General features: G+C 37.4%; 2 protein-coding genes across 6 annotated transcripts; one reads left to right on the top strand and one right to left on the bottom strand.

The window, feature by feature from the left end:
- The first annotated feature begins 170 nt into the window (after positions 1 to 170).
- Positions 171 to 2,493, top strand: LOC103139953 (SPRY domain-containing protein 4-like). Its single transcript, XM_007554836.2, has 2 exons — positions 171 to 593; positions 1,578 to 2,493. Exons 1-2 carry the CDS (start codon positions 323 to 325, stop codon positions 2,117 to 2,119), a joined length of 813 nt encoding a protein of 270 aa, XP_007554898.1. The 5' UTR covers positions 171 to 322; the 3' UTR covers positions 2,120 to 2,493.
- Positions 2,494 to 2,692: 199 nt separating this feature from the next.
- LOC103139952 (glutaminase kidney isoform, mitochondrial-like) lies at positions 2,693 to 20,839 on the bottom strand. Of its 5 annotated transcripts, none has more exons than XR_001662483.1 (19): positions 20,511 to 20,839; positions 17,595 to 17,682; positions 15,394 to 15,515; positions 12,236 to 12,365; positions 12,079 to 12,158; positions 11,819 to 11,982; positions 11,112 to 11,170; positions 9,580 to 9,612; positions 9,431 to 9,489; positions 9,282 to 9,348; positions 8,659 to 8,709; positions 7,801 to 7,977; positions 7,326 to 7,457; positions 7,151 to 7,243; positions 6,977 to 7,038; positions 6,527 to 6,603; positions 6,337 to 6,400; positions 6,022 to 6,239; positions 2,693 to 4,790 (listed from the first exon to the last, which is right to left on the bottom strand). XR_001662483.1 is itself a non-coding variant. In XM_007554835.2 (18 exons), the coding sequence occupies exons 1-18, from the start codon at positions 20,705 to 20,707 to the stop codon at positions 6,089 to 6,091; spliced, it is 1,806 nt and encodes a 601-aa protein (XP_007554897.1). In that variant the 5' UTR covers positions 20,708 to 20,839; the 3' UTR covers positions 5,585 to 6,088. The 5 variants fall into 5 exon arrangements, 2 of the variants coding, with proteins under 2 accessions (XP_007554897.1, XP_016528384.1); XR_001662484.1 differs by having other exon boundaries at positions 2,693 to 3,085; XR_476459.2 differs by lacking the exon at positions 2,693 to 4,790 and adding an exon at positions 5,573 to 5,908.
- Between the last annotated feature and the right edge of the window lie 105 nt (positions 20,840 to 20,944).

The following is a 20,944-nucleotide window of genomic DNA, read 5'->3' as shown; positions in this document are numbered from 1 at the left end:
AGAAAAACTGTGAGATAATTTCTATTTTTCTTGCAGATAATTCCATAAAATGTTCAAGATTTGGTAAGGAATTTTTCTTTTAAAAGCCAATAGCCTTATTCTTTTTTACTTCCATAATTATTTTTGATTTACTTCTAATATTATTTTACCTTTAGTCCTTTTGGATTGCTGTATGTCTTATCAAACTGACATGTTGTTAATTAATTTAAAAAATATTTTCAGTAGTAGGAAAAGCAAACTATCCAAGTAAATTGGTTTAAATATTGATATAAGCCCAGCTACAAATCAGTTTTTGTTTTCAAAAATTGTGACAGTCCTGTTTATGTGGCTGGCTGCTGTCCATGGTGCTGCTGTAGCGCAATGTTCCTCTCCGAGGCTGCAGAGGGCGCCAGAGCGCAAACGTCACTACACCTACCAGCAGAAGGAAGAACGACATGTGAGCAGCAGCAGGAGGAAAAAGATGGCGATACCCATCAGGATCTCCCCTCTCTGTCGCTGGGCAGGGCGGACATTGTCCTCGCAGTCTGCGGGACACAGGCGGGAAGTCAGTCTGTCAGCGAAGAGGCGCTTTATATGCACATCAACGGGAAACCGTAAGTTCATGTTTTATAGAAGCTAGTTATTAGCAATGCTAATACAGAGTTTAATGTCCGATGTTATGCTCAGCTCAGTCTGAGAGCTATTCACAAAAGATTGTTATTGTTACCAGATTAGCCATCCTATTCATTTGCCCTTCATGTTAAAAAAAAAGCACAGCTTTATCTGGGAGTGCAAATCCAAAAACTTACAAAAACGAAGGGGGGGAACCTTGACCTCAAAAGGGCAACAAAAGATCAAGGGTAGATTAAAAAGTTCAGATCAAGGGTAGATTAAAAAGTTCATGTGACAAAAAACTGTCTTTAAAACGGGCCTATTAACAAGCATTTACGATATAAAAAATATAAATACTGTTAACCTTAGTTGTAGCCACTCCCGCTGCACACCCATGGGTTCTTGTTGAAATACTGGACACGCTGTCCAATAATAGATGGAGCAGCTTGCTGCTGCATGTTGACACAATACTTGCAGAGACAAGTCCGCCAGTAGTTTTGTGACACACTTCATGCGGAGAGCTGGTCCTTGACTTTAAATAACAACTCTTAATATAGACATACTGTTTGGTGGATTTGACTATTTTGAATGGATGGTAATCTGCTTTGACTATAGCCTTACTGGTTTCTGTACAAATATGTAAATAATGACAAATTACACTAACATGATGGCTTCAAATTGACTTTTTTACAGTTTTACAGGTCATTTGGATTTTTAAAAAAAGATAATCTAGTAATTCCCATGATTGCCATTACCACTATCTTACTTGAAAATGGTCTCAAAACAATCATTTTATGTCTATTGTGATAGCTCTTGGGCTAATTTATCGTCCAGCAAAATTAGTTATTGTGACAGGCTTGTACTTTTTGGGTAAAATGTACGGAGAACTTGGTTAATTCATAAAGAACATGCATATAAAAAATGTCAATATTTAGATTTTTTACTATTAGTTAACACATTTATGTTTTTTTTAATTTTATTTCCAGACCTTCAGTTCAGACTCGATGAGCGCACGGCCCACAGCAGCCTGGATCTCTTCAAGAAAGACACGGGCATCATCTACCGCATGCTGGGCCTCGACCCCTCCCAGGTCCAAGACGACCCCGAGCGTTTCCGAGAGTGGGCCGTCGTGTTGGGCGACAAAACGATTAGCAGTGGACGACATTACTGGGAGGTCACGGTGAAAAAGTCCCAGGAGTTTCGTCTGGGGGTCGCGGAGGCGCTGATGTCCAGAGACGAGTGCGTGGGTACCAGCAGCTCCTCCTGGGTGTTTGGCTACGCTCAGAGGAAGTGGTTCGCCATGACCGGCAGTAAGGTGGTTCCTGTGACTCTGGTGGGGAAGCCGGACCGAGTGGGGATCCTGCTCGACTACGACGCCAGGTTCGTGGGGCTGGTGGACATCGAGAAGCCCAGAATCATTCACACACTCGCAGCTCGGTTCACGGCTCCCGTTTGCCCGGCGTTTGGGCTTTGGGATGGGGAAATCCTCACACACTCTGGTCTGGAGGAGCCAGACGGCCTGAAGTGAAGCTGGATTAACCCAGTTGACTGCCATGGATAATCAGGCAGCATTTATCAGTATCCTACATAACTGTGCAGGACAAACAGCAATAGGACTTATCTTCAAATGATGATTAATTACTGTGTAATTCAGCAAATCATCACTTTGAATAATACAAACTCATTCTGTGTGTGTTTTCAGCGTGTAATGGAACATTACCTCAGAGACTAAATGAGGAAACAAGGAACATGTGGTTAGATTTGAGAAATATTTGCTGCCAATTTTGTCTTATACACTGCATGCTGTGGTATTCTCCACAAATGTACTCCTTAAAACATCACAGAACTCCTCTGTGTTCATATTCAAACCATGTATTGTTTAATAAAATAACTTCACTGAAATTTTCCACGTTTTTCTTTTTATTTACAGCAAAATATTTACAGTGAACTGAAGATTTGTACAGAAGTTTTGCTGAGTAAAAAACCAAAACTTACGAAAAAAAAAACTTTTAGTTATGAGTATATTACATCTTTATCTTATTTTAAATTTACATGTAGGGTCTTTGATATTTTCCTTGAAAGCAAAAACATGTTTAAACCTTATTTTGAGAGACTCTTTATTCACTTTACTCATGTTTCCAAACTTGTAGATGGTAAATAATGATGGTAAATTGAAACGTAAACAAAAAATACAATCAGGACACACCAACCACTAGCTTAATATGCTGACATTGCAACAGAATCGACTGATGGCAATGGGAAAAATAAATCGATGAATGTTTAAAGTTTTATGAAAATGAGAGAAATGTAAAGGTTATGAAGCTAGGAATTGAAAACATGACAATCATGTAAGTGTGGGATTTAAACACTCAAACTAAATCTGTTACTTTTAAGACATTTGTGAAGAAGCACCGATCAGGCCTTTCATGGTCGATTCTGGTTTTTTGTCAAATATTTAACAGATTCTGATCAGTTCTTGTATGACGCATAAAACCTGCAGGAAATCATTTTACATTCCATAAAGGCAGCCATTTTGAACACAACCAAACATGAAGAAATTAAGGGACAATTGGTATTTATGCCTGGAGTTGATATTTAATGTTTTATATGACTTGTATTAAACTCTGAAATGTATCTAAGTGTTTCCTCTTAGATGATGCATTTGTAGTACAAAAATATTGAACATATTTAGATTTAATGATGGAGATATCGACTGATTCCAGTCTTTTGATTGGTGCACCTCAAAAATACACAAACCTGTTTGAAATTAAAAAGAATAAGACCAGTATAAATTCTTTCCAAACTAATTTTCAATTTTCAGATCAATTCAGCTGACAAATAAGCAGAAATATAGAAAGGCTAAAAGATATCATAATCTGGTTGCATAACTCTGCATATCTGCTATATTTACTGTAAGTTTAGTTGATAAAATAAGTTTGCAAAACAGAATCCTGTTTTTTCCTTCCAAATGTCTGAAAAACTGCACGGGAGAAAGTGTTTTGAATGTGGAACACGGTGTTGGCAGCATTATGCTCTGGGATTATAATTCTTCTGATGGAGGAAGGCATTTTTTTCAAGATGGAGGAGATTGTGAGCTGTTCCAAATACTCAGTTTTAGCTCCTTACGTTTTCTGCGAAATGGCTGAAAATGAAAGCGGACATTATATTTTGGCATCTCTGGTTCAACAAGAAAAAAATAGTATATTTAAAATTTGCTGACCTTTATTCCAGGACTAAACTGTCTGTTGTTTCAGTAAGGTATTATTTTAAAAGTGTGCACTCTTATGCATTCAGGTTATTGAACTTTTTAAATCTTTCCCTTAAATTTATTGGTTTGTCAGTTGAATTATACAAAAACTTATAATAAAGGTGGAAATTTAAAAATATGTAAATATGTGGTCTTATTTCTTTAGGCCTTAAAGCCTGATAGGAAACTATATGTCTTGGCTATCAATGCAACTGTTTGGTTTAATTGTCTTTAGCCGCAGTATTGGCCCTGAGTCTCACAATTAAAAAAATCAACATAAGGGTTTATACAGTCTTCATAAATCCTAAACACCACAGTGAGCATTTACATATCAATAAAGAACAAAACAAAACCCAGCTGGTTGGGAGGATACTGAAGTGCATATTATTTTCCCAACAAAACAGTCCCAGTAGTTTTCAGGCTCCCTTTAAATAAATCACTAAGACACAATGAAGTTTAATCCCCAGAGTATTTTAATTAAGGCCCTGTTCACACTGGATGAATCCCCTCTATGATTCTAATTACCTGTTAGAAACTGCTTGGATTGCTGCAAATTAGGAAAATCTCCTTCAGTGTGAAAGCAATCATGACACAGCTACACCTAGCAGTCGCCAGACAGATCTTAGTGCTATTTTCTGCTTCTCTGATTGGCTCTCCTGCAGCGTTGGCATGGTCTGGAGATCAGCAGCACATTCACATGTTGATCACCTCACCATCTACACATCTAGACTTTCACTAGCAGTGCCCTCTAACAGCGGTGTCCAGTTCTGGTCCTTGGAGGCCCGTGTCCTGCTGCAACTTATTCGAAATGAACGAATAACCTCTTCAGCATGCCGTCAAGCACTGCGGGGTTCCTGGTAACTGTTCATTTGAGTCAGGTGTGTTGAAATAGGAAAACATCTGAAACATGTAGGATGTCTGCACTTGAGGACAGACACTGGACACCACAGCCCTGTAAGATCACACCAAATTATCTCTCTATCACTATGCTACAGGCACGGAGATACACATATATATATATATATACACATATACACATATATATATATATACATATACACACATATATATATACATATATATACATATACACATACATATAGATACATATACATATATATACATTATATATACATATACATATATATACATTATATATATATACATATACATTATATATATATACATTATATATATACATATACATATATATATACATACACACATCCTTGAGAGGGGGTGGAATCATGCAGTCTCCATAATGTTTACATGCATTATGTGTTTGCATTACTATGAGGATACTGAAATATTATATTTACATATTATACAATTACAATATATTACATTACAATTTGGTTTGCAGCAAACAGGAAATCCAGGAGTGCGTTCAAAATGCTGTCGAAATGTTTCAGTCTCCCAGCAACCAGCACATCCAAGGTCAGGCACAATTTGGAGGTGTGTGCGCTTCTTTTTTGCAGGGATGCTTTCTCCTCCAGCGCACTGCTTCCTGTACTCCTTCCTTTGTTAAACTGGCTTTAGTATGACGCTAATATGCTGCCGAGATGACAATAAATCACCATTACTGTTCTACGTAGGCTTTGTGTGAACTGGAAACGGTAATGGGAAGCTTCGGCTCCAGAACCATTTTCCAGTACCCTGCTGAGTTTCACCACTCTGGTTAAAATCGCACAGTGATCTCATTCCAGTGTGAAGGGGGCCAAAGAAAAACATAAATTTTAAGATTTAAAACATAAATAGCACAATTTTTAAATATTTACATCTCAGTAACATTTCTCAATCAAATTTTTGCACAAAACAAGAATATTGCTACCCAACCAAACTAATGTAGGTTAGCAGTAATTTATTATTGATATAGTTCTGTAGTATGTTCTTTTAGTAAGCCTTCATCCTGTACATATTCCAAATTCTGGCCCAGTTAAACCAAATTGAAAGAAAATGGTGCATCCCTTTTTTCAAAATTGACGTCAAACATTCCACACCATTAATAAAAGGTACACATTTTATAGCCTTTGGTTGGAAAATGTAAAAATGTCAGTCTTTTCAGAAGGCCTGTAAAGCAAGTAATAATAATTTCTTTTGATTATTTAATATATTTTCTGAGAATATTTCAATGTCCCTTAAAAAGAGAAAAAATTCAAACATTCAGCAGTTCTCCCAATTACCTTCTGTCCTGTGATTCTATCCCGCTGTGAAACAGAAGGTTTCAATCCGAACTTTCGTGGATATTTGTTAAACGGAGTTCTTCATCGTGTCCATCGCGGGGTTCTTTTCCTCTGTGCTGCTGGACGAGTCTTTGTACTCATGTTGGTACTTTTGCAGGACTGAAATAACAACATCATGGCCAAACTGCATGGCGTCATCAAGGGGTGTGTTGCCCCATCTGATAGACAACAGTGTGAAATGGACAAGGATGGGCTGTTATAGTTAGTAAAATGAGTTAGTATCAGATGAATGGTGACAACCCTAACCCCACCTACCTGTCCTTAATGTACGGATTCACTTTACATATTTGTGTCAGGAACGTCACAGCGTCCGTGTGGCCTAGGAGGAAAATGAGCATGAGCAGAAACCACGCAGCATTTGAAGTGCCGTATTTCATTGAGTTTTATATAAATGCCAAACCCGACATAATTTAAGGATGATCGAAGTAATCATGCAAAGTGTTACCTCCGGCAGCAGCGACGTGGAGAGCAGTGCGAGAGTCATAATCCCTCTGCTCCATGTCAACCGCTGACAGCGCGAACCTGGGAGAGACGGAGACGGAGGAGGCACGAATAAAGAAATATTGCTGTAAATGAAGGGAGGGAGCGATGTTCGCTGTGTGGAGGTAAGCTACAAGGACAAAAGGTGTGTATGTGCAAACGTTATATATTAAAACAATTATAGCAAAAGTATGCTGTTCAGAATAACATTCAAATATAAATCAATTTAAAGTTTCATGATCCCTAGCAGCTGCTTTACAACTTGCAGTATGTTATACTGTAAGTTGAGTATGTTTAATGGCAAAAAAAACACACTGACAATGATATGACTAAAATAATTTAAGTTTTTTTTTTCTGCAGTGTTTTATTTGGATCCTATAAATGCTGGAGAAAGAAAATGTTTGTTTCTACTGACCTCCTCAGAGCACAGACGTCACCGCTGTACGCTGCAAACATCAGATTAACGACCGACTTGTTCTGAGGGAAAACACGAAGAATATTAAAGTTTATAAATTCTCGCAAAGGCAGTTTCATGTTTAAAAAAAAAAAAAACAGGCAGCTTGTCGGTCGTTTGTGGCACTAAACTCACCGGATCGTCGTCCGTCCGTCTCCTCGGGTCGTGTTTCTTGGTGAAGTGCCTCAGGTTGTCATAATTATGGAAGTTGAAGTAAGAAACAAGCTCCTTTCGGATCAAATTATTGTTGTTTAATAATCCATGGTTATATCTGAAATATATTTGTCTGGATAAGAAATAAGCAGCCTACTTGACAAAAGTGAATTCCTCTGACACTGTTTCCAAGCCGATCCAGCGGCGGGGACCAACACAACATGCCCATAACGTTGGGAACCACCAGCAGAACGGCACCCGAAATGCCAGATTTGGCAGGCAGCCCCACCTAAGCAAGGAGAACAAAAACAATACTGGAGCCGGAGTAATTTATCCTGAAGACAACAGTCCATTGAAACATGAAATATGTCGGTCATTTCGCGTCTCTGCCTAATTGAAATATTTTCAGGTTGGTCTTTTTGTTTCAGGATTTTTTTACAGCAAAAAAAAAAAAAAATCTGATTTAAGCTAACTTTTTATGATTACTTACCTCCATAATTAATTAAACAACTAAGAAAATAAACTGATTTGTTGACTAGGAAAGCAATGGTATGGAAAAAGAGAGACCAAACACTCTGATTCTGCCCCACAGTCATCAAAACTCTTTGTTAAATTAAAACTAAGACACTTACATGAAAAGCAAATTGCCCGGAAAAGTCGTACATCCCGCAGGAATGCATCAGACTCAACGTGTTGCGAACGGATTCAGCACTTAGCACACGATCGCCTGTGGTTGGACAAATGCCTCCATTGGCCAGTGTTGCGGCCATGACACTTCCAGACTCGCAGGTCACCTCAATGGAGCACAACTGGAATGGAGAGACAGACACATATTTTCTGTGAGAAATATTCCCAGGTTTTTGCTAAATGCCTCACATGCAGGCAGGTGGTTGTTATGAAAGAGTAACAGAAACCAACTTTGGGACAAATTATCTCCTACAAGAGCCTCTAAGTTTGAAACAAACAATAAAAATGGACACAGAGATAAATATTATTATTTTCCACAGGTACCTACAAACTTGAACGTAATTATTTTACCGACTGAAAATATTTTGAGAACTTGACAGTAAAACAAAAGAAAATATGTAGGATTGTATTTATGTGTAGGTTCTGAGTCAAGACTTCAAAAAACAAAACAATGATTTATAGTTTATTATTTAAAAATTGTGTTTCTTTATATTCTAATAATTGAATAATGATTAATTAATCCTCTGTAGTCATTTTTTTAAAATAAAAACTTTAAAGCTGATTCCCATATATTGGAAAAAATGTCAGATTTCTTAAGCCACATGGATAACATTTAGTAATTTTGTATACATTTAATATACAACTCATGAATCATGAAAGAAATACCTTTTTTTTTTTTTTAAATCAGGTTCAGTGAATCAGAGAACAAACATTATTTTCCTACACATACTTTTCTGGAAGCAAAACTTCCCTATCAATATTTTGCCCACTGAAAAAACCGGAGAAATACTGTAAATAGTTACCTGGAAGTAGAAGTCAAGAGCTCCGATCATATCTGCACGGTCAGGGAAGCACTGCAAGAATTACAATCAGAGTCAGCACACAATAAACAGCGCCCTATAGATGTATTAACAGCCAGGGAAAAGACGTTCACGAAAGCCTGTGAATTAGTAGTTGTAATTTGGATTTGGTAAGTTCAGCTCTCCACTTTGTAGCAATTCTTTAACAACCAGCTTTTGGGACTCTAATGCTCTACCTGTAGATACGGGCAAATTTAGGTTAATGGCTGTTTTCTTCTCTCCATGTTCTCATTTGTAAAGAAAGTAAAACAGGGTGTTTTTATTTTTTGTCTTTTTAAGTTTGACGACTGGCTGGAGGAATTATTAGCCTGCACTTCGTGGCATATTTATAGCTCAAGAAAACAAAAAGTCATGGCTTATTCAATTATCTTTAAAGAACCTTCAGTTTAATATGTTTTTTGAAACATTATGATGCCAATAGTGCGGCATAACTTGTTTTATAAAAACTGTGATTTTTTTTCTAAACTTGGATGAATGTATGCAAATTAAAACACTGATTTAAGCTTTTTTCTTCACCAGAAGTACTAAGAAAATGACTATCAGATACAAAAATTGAACACACAAACCTTTTTTTCTTTCAGGTAATAACCAATTGCATAGTTTCTATCTCCAGTCTCTCTCTCTGACTGGAAACTGTAAGAATACAAAGGTATGAAAAACTGCATTTGATTAAAAACATCAGAACAACCAGTTTTTTTTTTTTTTTTTTCCTTACGTAGCATTGCTGAATCCCACATACTCTGTACCAGCCATACTTTTCAAGAACTGCATCACCTGTGGAAACACATTTAGAACGCGCTCAGTCGGAAACCCAATTCAGAAAGATGAGTTTGAAAGAGCTGAAGCTGAAAAGCATTTACTCACATAGTCAAACCTCTCCGCTTTATTTGAATGCGTCTAAAAAAAAAAGAGAGAGAGAAGAAAGAAAATATTTCACTAGGAGCATGTTTACAGCGTTTCACTTCACCAGGATCCTACAGATGGCAGTGTTTCAGTGCTGCAGCTCATTTTGCACAGCATGCCTGGTTGGATGTTTTGCAATGGGTAAATGTCGCTGGTGAGTGTGTCACTCCATGTGGCAACGTGCTCAGTTTGGCCTGGCGGCTGTTTTATGGCTGTTCTTGAATTTCACACACCACTAAAGGATCAGTAGCAGGTCAAGGAGTTGTCAAGAAGGAGCAGCAGTCATATATACTCATATTTAGAGACTCAAATAATCATAAAGGAGTTAAAAAAAAGGGAGCATTTATCAGTTTTGTCCTTTGACCCCATTAGTTTTTGTGGTTGTAGGTATAGAGGCACTTGACCCAGTAAAGACTCAAAAAACACAGATAAAACCATGTTTGCTTAAACAGTTTTACGCACATGGTAACGCACCCTCTGCCTTGGCAGCTGTGATTGGTCAAAGGCACGCACTCCCCTGTTGTTAGACGTAAACCAGGTTTCTCCCTCAAAATGACCTTCGCATAAGTCAGCTGGAAAACTTTGAAACATCTCCAGAGAAGAAACGGGACCACATGTGGCTAAAATACCCCAACGCATGTTCACATCGGGTGACATGACCATCATGCAGCTGCCACGGAGACGGCTTAGGTTTCAGTCTCTGAACGGACACAAAGTGATTTTGATTCTTAAGCCACACTGAAATTTAATTTCAGTAAATAACAAAAGAAAAAAAAAAACTAACAAGGAAATTTTTATTAAATTTCTTAAAACAAATTGACACCTTTCAGAACAATGTGATTATATAGACCTGTAAGCACAAAGCTCTAGAAAGCTCATAAATATCAGCAGGAGTATAACTGTGTGAGAGAATAAGGTGTGCTGCTGCTAACAGCCTGAGGCCTGAGTTTAATCTCATGATGTCAGACATAACCAGCTGCTTCCTGCAAGTTCTCGCTTTGCTTCCCTCTGACATCCTCATTGCTGCTAGTCAATTGTTTCATATTATATTGTAAAGTGTCAGCATCTGCATACACACAATACCTATTAGATCAGAGCTGATTCTAATAATATAGATGGCTCACTAATGGCTCTTGACTCTTGTTTATGTTTAAAATGAGAACAGCCTGATATTGTGAGCTTCAAACTGGTGTTATAAAGCATTTGATGAAGGCTTCAAGAGTCCAAATCTCCAAACTTTTCCTCACATATCTGAATCCAGTTTATTACTTTTAGCCTAATCCTCTCCCTTCTCTCTATTCTTGTTTTATATGCTATTATCTAGTTTTATTTATTTCATTCATTTATTCACTCAAAAAGAGTTATTTTTCCTAAGCTTGCTATTAAGTTCTTGTGGCAAACAAAAGAAAAAAAGTAGACAATTTGATGCACTTTTTATGTGTATTAATACTGTATATCTTTGATAATTTTTTGAAGAAATAGTAAGGTGTTACCTTGATCAAAGAACTAATGACGATAGCTCCAGCGTTCACCATGGGGTTGTGTGGTTTATCTGCAAAGAAGCAAAACAAAAGCACTCAGTGAAAACGATGAGGTAAATTTTCTGCGGGGAACTTGCAGGTGCCATTAGGTTATAAACCAAATTTAAAAAAAAAACTGATGGTTAAAAAAAATGTGATAAAATGGTAAATAATTAGAGTAGAACACCATTTTAACTCTTTTCTACTAATATATAATTTTTTATTTTTATTCCCAATTTGTGGCAGAAAAACATTTAGCTTCTGGCAGATCAGTTCTGGACCTACTTTATAACAAACAGTTTAAGGATCTATCCAGTTGATCTCTTCTGCCAATCTTACCAATCAATATCTGCTGTCAGAACTAATTACTTAGTGTTCGTTTGGTCTCTGTTTGGGTTCATAACTCAATTTTGTTTGATTTGTGTGACATTTCGGAAGGAGAAATTGTATTGAAAGAGGACTACATGATCACCGCAACAACCCAAACACATTAGAGCTGCTACTCCAGACACAAGGACAAATACAAACAACTGGCAGGACTTTTGTCTGTGGAGACAGACGTTCTGCTGAGTTAATGACAAAGTGGGTTTGAGCACATCCAAAGGCGATGCAACAGTCAGTAAAGATGGTATTGTTTTGCATTGACAAGGCGACTGGAGTTGATTACATAAATGGCTTGCCTTCCTCATTTAGCGACAGTTTGTTGAACTTGAAGCCACTGGGCTCCTTGCCCACAAAGCGGTGAACGTGTTCGGTGCCAAGCTCATGCACAGCGATGGCGTACTCGAGTGGCTTCACACATGACTGCAGGCAGAAGGGAACCTTGGTGTCGCCCACTGAGTATCTGCAAGCGGAAAGGTCACAATGGAGAAACAAAAGAAGTCTTATTAAGGCTGCACACAAAAAGAGCAGAGCACATCCGAGGCCGGTGCTATGTTACCTCTGTCCATCGATGGTGCAAATAGATACGCCCCAAAGATCCGGGCTGAACTTAGCCAACTGAGGAATGTAATCGGCTACCTGAGGAGATGAAACCCCTGAAATCACAGCGACCATCATGACTAAGCAAACGCTGAGCCTGAGCGACTCTTACTTACTTGCCCTCCTACTTGCTGCTGTGCATTCTCAAACATCCTGTTGATCTGGTGGGTGAAATCCTCAAAGTCAGGGATGATGAAGTTTTTTCTGAAAGCCTTCGTCAGCAACATGATGTTGTTGCCGATACACCTGCAGACAGAAGGTGGAGAATTTTAAAAATTTTGAAAAAAAATTAAACCGGATTCTCTTTTTGACTCAATATATAGAAAATGAGGCCGGTGGTTTCTTAGAAATGTGTGAAAAAGTAATGAGATTTTACAAACTTTTTAAATCAACTCATGTAATTTTTAATTTAATAATGAAATATATAAAAAAACAAGACAAATTGTCAAATAAGCTTTGTTTTCCAGTATATATTATCAGATTTTAATTGCTATAATTTCATTACTCCATTTTTTAAAAATTTTTTTTAGTTTGAACAACATTCCCTGTCAAAGGGTGGAGAACGTCATTGGTTCAAGTATAAAAACATACCTATTTAATTATTGGAGGTTGCAACACTATATGTTGCCTAAACTGTAATACCTCTCAAATATGTTTGAAAAGCTTAAAAATAAAAAATAAAATTTATTGAAGCAACTGTATTCAACATCATTGAAAAATATAGCTTTTAATTTGACAATTTCAGTTAATTGGTGGAAGATTATGGACATTTTTTTTTATTTACTAAAATCGACCAACTTTAGGTAACGGGACAAATGTAAGTCTTCTCTTAAGAAGAGAAAGCGACCCACAGCATCACAGATTCTAGAATGGATGGAAGGACATGAGGGCATAAGGTCAAAAGGAAAAACATAGCATGTCATGCCATATTAACCCAGGAAAACAGGAAGAACCTAGCAAGTATAAATTATATTACTGTCAGTGTCAGACAATACGTTTGGCAGTTGCATGTTCCCCCACTGAGTTTCCAAAATTGTTCAGTGTGAGTTTGTGCTTCTGCAACAAAAGATGAATTCACCTTAGCCTAGTTTCACCAGGAGTAAATCCCTTACTGTTCCAATTGTTTATCTTCATTCATAGGAAACACTTTTACATTAAGTCATACTTAGACATTACCTTAAGTCCCCCTAGTTGGCATTGTACGGAACATGATGGAGTCTCGAGTCAGAACCGTTGTTATAACTGGTGAGCATCGCGGCATGCTTTCAAGGAATGTTAAGGGTATATTCTCCCTCAGCTGGTATAAACTAAAATATGCAGCCAGGAGCCCTAGGTGATGTTAGCATGAGGCTTTCAAAGTGAAAAGAGAGTGGGCTGCATTTTGCATTATTTATGCCGGCCATTTCCAAAAACCAACAGATGATTTCTCTCTTTATTCCAGCAGAATATTTGTGCTAAAGCTCCCACATTCTCTTTATTTTAGAAAACAAGCAGAAACATCACGGCTGACTCGTTTAGCCAGACGCAGCAATGTGCCACTGCAGAACAGAAGATGAGAATTATACCTCAGTTAGGGAATTACAGAATTAGGAAAGGAGGGAGTGTGGTGCCTTTGAGCCTGCTAATGTAGCTGGCAGTCTGGAGCTCGACCAGAATGATGCCCTTTCATTAGCAGACTCAGAGACCTCACTACTTCCCTCCGAGCTCCACTGCTTCGGCTGCCATGCATGCATGCACATGAATTTGCTTCATAGCAGCTGTCAGCTATAAAACACCAGTGTCTGTCAGTCTCCAGGACTCAAATAGAGCTGGCCACAAATCACCTTTTTTATGTAACAAAACCACATTAGAGTCCCTCAGTTTAATCTGACCCAACACCTTGTACTCATTTATTATTTTTCCCATGCATTAAGGAGCAGGTGTGTGTTTTAACTATTAATTGTGCAGCATTTAATAGTTAAATCCAGAATGTTTGTTGAAGTAAATGCATTATGTCTCCTCTCTGCTTAAAGTCTTATGAAAGTATTCACACTCCTTGGTTTTTTTTTTTTTTTTTTTTTTTTTTTTGTTTATGTTCCAACTATATTTTTTGAGATTATACATGATACACTATTTGTGAATTGGGAGAAAATTATTCATGTTTTTCTTTTTTTCCCCACACATAAAACCCAGAAAATGAGACATGCATCAGTATTCACGCCCCCACTGGGTCAATATTTTGTAAAAATATCATTTGGGAAATACAGCTGCATGTCTAGATGCTGCATCTAAAGACTAAATTTCTTCCCAGTCTGTAAAAAACATAGTGCAAACCCAGTCAGACTGGATGTAGAGCAGCTGTGAACTGCAGTTTTCAAGTGCTGCCAGAGACTCTTAATTTTAATTAAATGTGGACTTTTACTGGGCCATTCTAATACATAAATGTGCTTTGACATAAAACATAAATTCTGGGTCCAGCTGTGCGATTAGGATAGTTGTTCTGTTGGACGGATAAAACTTGTTTGTAGCCTTTAATATGTTTTTTTTTTTTTGCAGGATTGACATGTTTTTAGCTCATTCTTTGCATCAACTCTGACTAGCTTCTATGTCCATGTTGAAGAGAAACCACATAGTTTTACTTTTAGGGATTGGATTTTCAAAGCATTGTGCAGTGTTAATTTCCGCCACACATATGCATTTTGATAACAGAGCAACAAGTTCATTTTTCTGCCTCATCTTACCAGAGCACCACCTTCCATATGTTTGATGTGACCCCTATATAGCTTGTGGCAAACTGCAAATGGGTTTTCTTCTTGCATCTTTTCCATAAAGGGCAGATTTATTGAGCGCACAGCTAATAGCTTTTCTTGTTGACAGAAATTTCCACCTGATCTCCACTGGGTCTTTTGGCTTATTCTTTAATTAATCCTCTCCTCACTCAGCCAGTCAGAACAGATGGATGGCCGATGGCTTAACACATGCTAAAACTTTTAGATATTGTTTTATAACCTTCAACTTCTCCACAAATTTCTCCCCGACTTTCTTCTAGCTGTGTTTGTTGATGCTTACTAACAAACCTCCAAGACTTTAACAGAACAGCTGGGTTCATACTGAGATCAAATTACTTTAAGCTAATTAGGAGACGACGAGGGGATGGTGGTTTTACTTAGAGGCATCAGAATGAAGGGGGATGAACAGAAATTATGCACTACATTGGGTCGTGCTATCAGATAAAATTATAATAAATACATGGAAGCTTTTGAAAAACACTGTAACTGTCCAGACGTTTTCTCACCTTCTGAAAAGTTTTTTGTCCATCATGACCGGTCCCATGGAGTCAAGCGTAGACTGTCTCATCTGACGGACACAGTCCCGCAGCCGAGGGTCAGACGTTAACAAACCCGTTCTTCTCAAAGCCTGGAGACAATGGAGAGAGGAGTTTGAACTAATTTTTTTCAGAAAGGATAGTAGAAACGCTGATTAATGGTGGCTATTACTGTACGGACTCCGGTGTATTAAGTCGAAACCACGGGATTCTCCTGTCAGCTGCAGGAATCTTTGAAATACAGGGTCAGGGGTTTTCAAAGGCACAGGTGTGCCTGCAAGGAAATGAGGAGGGCAGCAGAGCAGATAGCAGCTATCTCACTCCTGCTGCTGGTGTCACTGACAGACACTGCACAAAGCACGTGGGTCTATTTTGGAGATACCATGTGTTTGACCCTCCTGACCAGAGAAGCTTGGCTGTTTTTTTTTTTGTTTTTTTTTTTTTATTTACTCATCACAGTTGACAAGCTCTTCAAAGTGTAAGTAGACCTGACAAATGGCTGTTGCAGTTGCTTGATTTCTGTGAAATTCTTAGCCTCAAGGCAGAAATAGTGAAGTTAGAGCTCCGTGCAGGCTGTTCTTATTTTGGAGTTCATTAGCTTGAGCTATCAACTTGAAACAAGATTGAATTGTTCCTATTAGGAGTGGGCAACTTTTTGTAAGACTATTACAAAAAGTAATAGTCATGTGAGACTATTGTGATAACAATAAAAATCTATTTATTACTTCCTTTTTGGTAACTGTATGGCACAATGTGTATTGAAAAGCTTGTCTATTAGAAATAAGCTTCTTCAGAACGCCACTTGCTTAAAGAATTGTGATTTAGAGTTTTTTTTTTTTTTTATTCTCTCATGTAAAAAACGGGGTTGAAAATAGCAAATATAACATTTTAATTTGTTTTTATTTTTTTTTTACAATACCTAAAGTTTATTGTGGAAACAATAAATCAAAATTCTTAACATGGCAAGAAATTTTTCACGGTGAATGACAAACGATACAATAAATGCCCACCCTTAGTTTCTATCACATACCAATGTGAAAATTCTGGATGATAATGATGTCCAATATTAATATTGCTGTTTTGGCTGATAACCAATATATATCTATATTGTATATATTTCCCGACTTGACACCATGAAAAAACGACCACTGACATTGCCGTGCTGCTTCAGTCAAAAACCCAAAATATTACTCTGCATCACTGTCACTATAAGGTGCCCAAACAAATATCACATGACTAACGCCTCCCTTTACCAAAACACAGAAGGGACAGTAGTTCTTATGCATTTCTAATATTTAAGCAACAGTGTATAATCTGCAAAAAAAATTATTATTTGCTTGAAAAAAAATAACTTAAAAATCTGACAGAGTTGTTAAGCCACATATGTCCAAAGTAATATTTTATAGAAGTCACGAGATTGGCTTTTTGTCCTCTTTTTTCCATTGTTATTGTTAATCCAAAGAGTCTGAGCAGCTCGTTCACCATCCATCTTCTGCCTGAGTCGCCTCTACAAACACCTCCAGTCATCTGTGGCATAACAAGCTGCCACCTGTGTTGACACATGGCTCCTAAACGCATGGCTGTTTTGAAAATGACTCAGTTGCCATAGATATCGAGTTCACCAGATGTCTATTTTTTTTATAACATTATTATTATTATTATCATCATAGATTCTTATAGAAACTTGTCCATTTCCATCAGTGTAGTTGTTCATCATTTAAATATTTGCTTGGTATTTTGCCTTATGTGCCTTGATTAAAGCCTAGTGGGCTACTTGGATATGGATACAGCATTTTAATTTGTTTGTTATACAGAAAGAATGACTTGAAAAATGTAACAGATAATAGAATTAAAGCCCAGAGATTAAACATTCAGATGTGAAAAGCAGTTAGTTGCTTATGTTAATTCCCTGAATCTGCAGCATCACACCAGGTATATTTAGACCGACTCTGTAAGTTGGTCATAAACACCCTTTAAACCATTCCTTCCAGCCAGCAGGAGACACTTTGGATTCTTCTGGTGGGGTGTAATGTTTCTCACCAAGGTTAATCTAATAAAAGTCAAAGGTGTTCCCAGGAAACATAACAAGTCTGTGGCAGATTGCCTGTATGGACATGCTCACATGCGCGCTTCGGAAATTCAAATCAGCACTTGTTGATGCACTAACTCACAGAGATGAACTGAGAGATGGGGATCATCTCTTTCCCATCGGTGATGGTGTAAAAAAGCAGGTCCTCTATGCTGGACATGAGCCGGCTTCTGTCAAAAAACCCAAAGCACAACAAACACAGTAAGTTGTGATCTTGAAGCTGGATGGATTCCAATGTATTAAGTCAAAACTGTGAGCAGAAGCTCAAAGTTTATGTCAACATCTACACTGGCAGTGAAGGTAATGGCACCTGGCCAGATATTGACTTCACTCCAGGGCTGTGAAAGTGTGTTTATTAATAAAACATAAATGCAATATAGGAAGGAATATAAATCCTATGTCAATGAACTACCATTAAATCACCGATTAATCACAAAATATATGAATGAAGTGAAACATCAGACTTATGTAGCACCTTTCAAGCCTCTAAGGGTTGTCAAAGACATTGAAATATTCCAAATAAGAAGTTTAATGTGTAAACTGCTGTTTTTACCATTTAATATTTGAGCATAAATTTATTTGTTACATTATATCCACTCATTACCCACTGTGCTGAGTATGCTGTCTTTTGTTTATGAAATAAAAAAAACTATTTGAGACTTTTCTAGGGAGACTTAGATTTAAAATTATTATGAACAATAACCATTACCGAACAACAATGAAAGAGAACTTATTGTTTTAAATCAGAAAAAGCCATAAGTGGTTAATCAATCATTGTTATGACTTGTTATTAAAGCATTGGGAAAATAAGTTGTGTTGTTTTACTTCCCTTGAAATTTGTTAGCAGCTTTTAATTAAGAACTGTTGCACATTAAGACTTTATTTTCCTTATTACTTGGTCCAACAATTAATAGCCAAATTAATTATCTTTTAATATTATTCACAGTTTCAGTGACTCCCTTTTTAATAGTGAAAGTTTATCGCCATAATTTACTGTTTTTAACAGTTTGATTAACTTCTTTCCACAATGTGCTACTTGTTTTTTGTGGTTCAGAAGTCAGCCTCTGTTCTCTGACTGAACATCCTAACGTGTGTATATCTAGTTGCTCGTCACGATGGCGTACACCGCTCGATGTACGCCTTGGTGACGTGTACCTTGCACCAATCATCTTTCCTGCCCTTAAATCATTTTTTTCACCAAGCCATCCTATCGTTTAGTAAAGATGGTGTTCATTTAATATTCACAAAGTTCTATTTGACAACCTCTTACTGAAATATGCAAGACATTATTTGAAAAAGTCATAACACTGATAGCAACATTGGCAGTTTTAATATCTGTTTATATCATTTGACTTGCACGGTGAATTAAATTATTCACAACATGTTCACGGCAGCAGACCCTTATCCAAATGGATTCTGGCATTTGAGCCCAGTGCTGATAAGCAGAATGAGCCCTCTTCTATTTAGGCTGGAGGACTTGGAGGTAGTGATTAAAATGGATTTTCAAATTTTCACGTGTCAGGCCAGAGGATAATTTTCCTCTTTGCCTTGAATATCTTAAGTGGACTTGGGTTAAGTTGAAGTGGTTGTTTTTCAAGAAGTTCTCCTTGTTCTCATTTCCGTTCCCTTTAGAGTTTTTGAGTATATTGCGTCTTTTTTCCCTGGATGTTCAGTCTCTTTAACTGAAATTATTCTTTTCAATTTTAATCAATTATTTTTTCTTAAACTATAAAAATAATTATCTGGTTCAATGTTTCACGGAGAGGGAAATCTGCTCTGGTCCATTACTTGGAAAGCTTTAATCATCCAATGATCATTTTTTTTGTTGCTTAAATTCCTGTTATTGACTTGCTCCTCGCGCCACTAAATCTAGGAAAAAAAGAGAACATTACTCCAGTCTTAATGTCCTTACTGGGTCATTGTAGCTCAGAGAATACAATTCAAGAAACTGTCTGGAAATTAATCATAGACTGGCTTAGTACCAAAATACATTTTTAGTAACTTTAAGTCTACTTTGGATCCCCCATGTCAGAACCAAACATGGGGAAGCAGCATTTAGCTTTTGTGCCCCACTAAAATGGAATATCTTCCATAAAACTGTAAAACACCGAGTTCCTTAAATTCAGTGCCAAAACCCCATTTCTTTAGACTTACTTTTTATTAATAATAACTGGAGCACTGATTTTCATTAGCTTTTCAATACTTCTCTTCATTTCATCACTGTAGCCTGTCGTCAAGGTGACGACTAGTAAACATGGCGGACGAAGTCTTCCCTTAAATATAACTATATGCCGCAAGCCAAAATGAACAAAAACCCGGTTGATAAAACATTTTTTATCTACTTATGTTTTTTAAATAAATTTGTGAATCAATTGTCCCTACAACTGATACACAAATTGTGACGTACTGTGTCAGAACAGCCTACTTTTTATAAGTTTTAAATAAGCTAGCGCAGGTGCTCATCTTTCACCTCAAACGTGAGCTACACCTTTACAGCTACAGTGTGTAATCTTTATATTACGTAAAAAAATAAATAAATAAATAAATATATATATATATATATATTAAATGTTTGTCTCTTGTATAATATTAAATAGATAATCTGTGAAAGAAATACAACTCAGAGCCAGAAGGTCTTAGAGCTGTTCAATGTGCTAATGGCGGAGGAACAATTTTCCGTTGGAGAGTTGCCTGGCAACCTCTAATCGACGACCGTTAGGTTCTGTCGTGCAAAACAGTTGCGTATTGGTATTTGGCACTTTATTAAATATAATAACTGGCATAAAGTACCAATACTGTTTAAATAAATAAGAGATAAAGTTGCTGCTATCACTACTGCTACAATAATATTAATAATTGAGAGATCCAGTTGAGCTCCAACAGCCTAATTTAAAATGGTACTTTCCGGAAGCAGAACATCAAATTTTGAAACTGATAAATGTAAAGTTTATTGAACGACTGCTGTTGAATACAATAGCTTCAAACTTTTGTGACCTACTTGCTGCGTCCTTGGTCCTCATCAGGGCCTTTTTGATGAGGATGAAAGGCTCTGTGGGAGTGAATTGTTGCTGCCCTGAGAGGAACAGGTTGCTGACTCCTGGAGATGTCAGCTCCAAGTCTGGCGGAGATAACTGCATTTTTAAACAGCTGCAAGATTCCCGCGTTGGTCGTCCGCAGACTTTTCAGGCAATGCATTGTGATAGGTAGGGCTTCAGTTCCTCAACCCGCCTGCTGGTCTTGGTGGATAAATGTGAACGTTGGCCTTTTGGTCCTCGGAGCTTTAATAGCAGCTGCTGTCTCCCCGCGTGGCTCATGTACTGTACAGGCTGTTACTAGGGGCGGGGTCGTGACGCGGTTCAATAAACTGCACCGAAGTGAAGTTTGATAGGCTTCCAGGTACCGCTGCCACCTGCTTAGCTCAAGTTCCTGATT

The sequence above is a fragment of the Poecilia formosa genome, unplaced genomic scaffold, assembly GCF_000485575.1.
Source record: "Poecilia formosa unplaced genomic scaffold, Poecilia_formosa-5.1.2 Scaffold67, whole genome shotgun sequence".
Classification (NCBI taxonomy): Eukaryota; Metazoa; Chordata; class Actinopteri; order Cyprinodontiformes; family Poeciliidae; genus Poecilia; species Poecilia formosa.
Note: the sequence above shows the minus strand (reverse complement) of the source record. Positions and strands in the feature narration are given on the sequence as shown.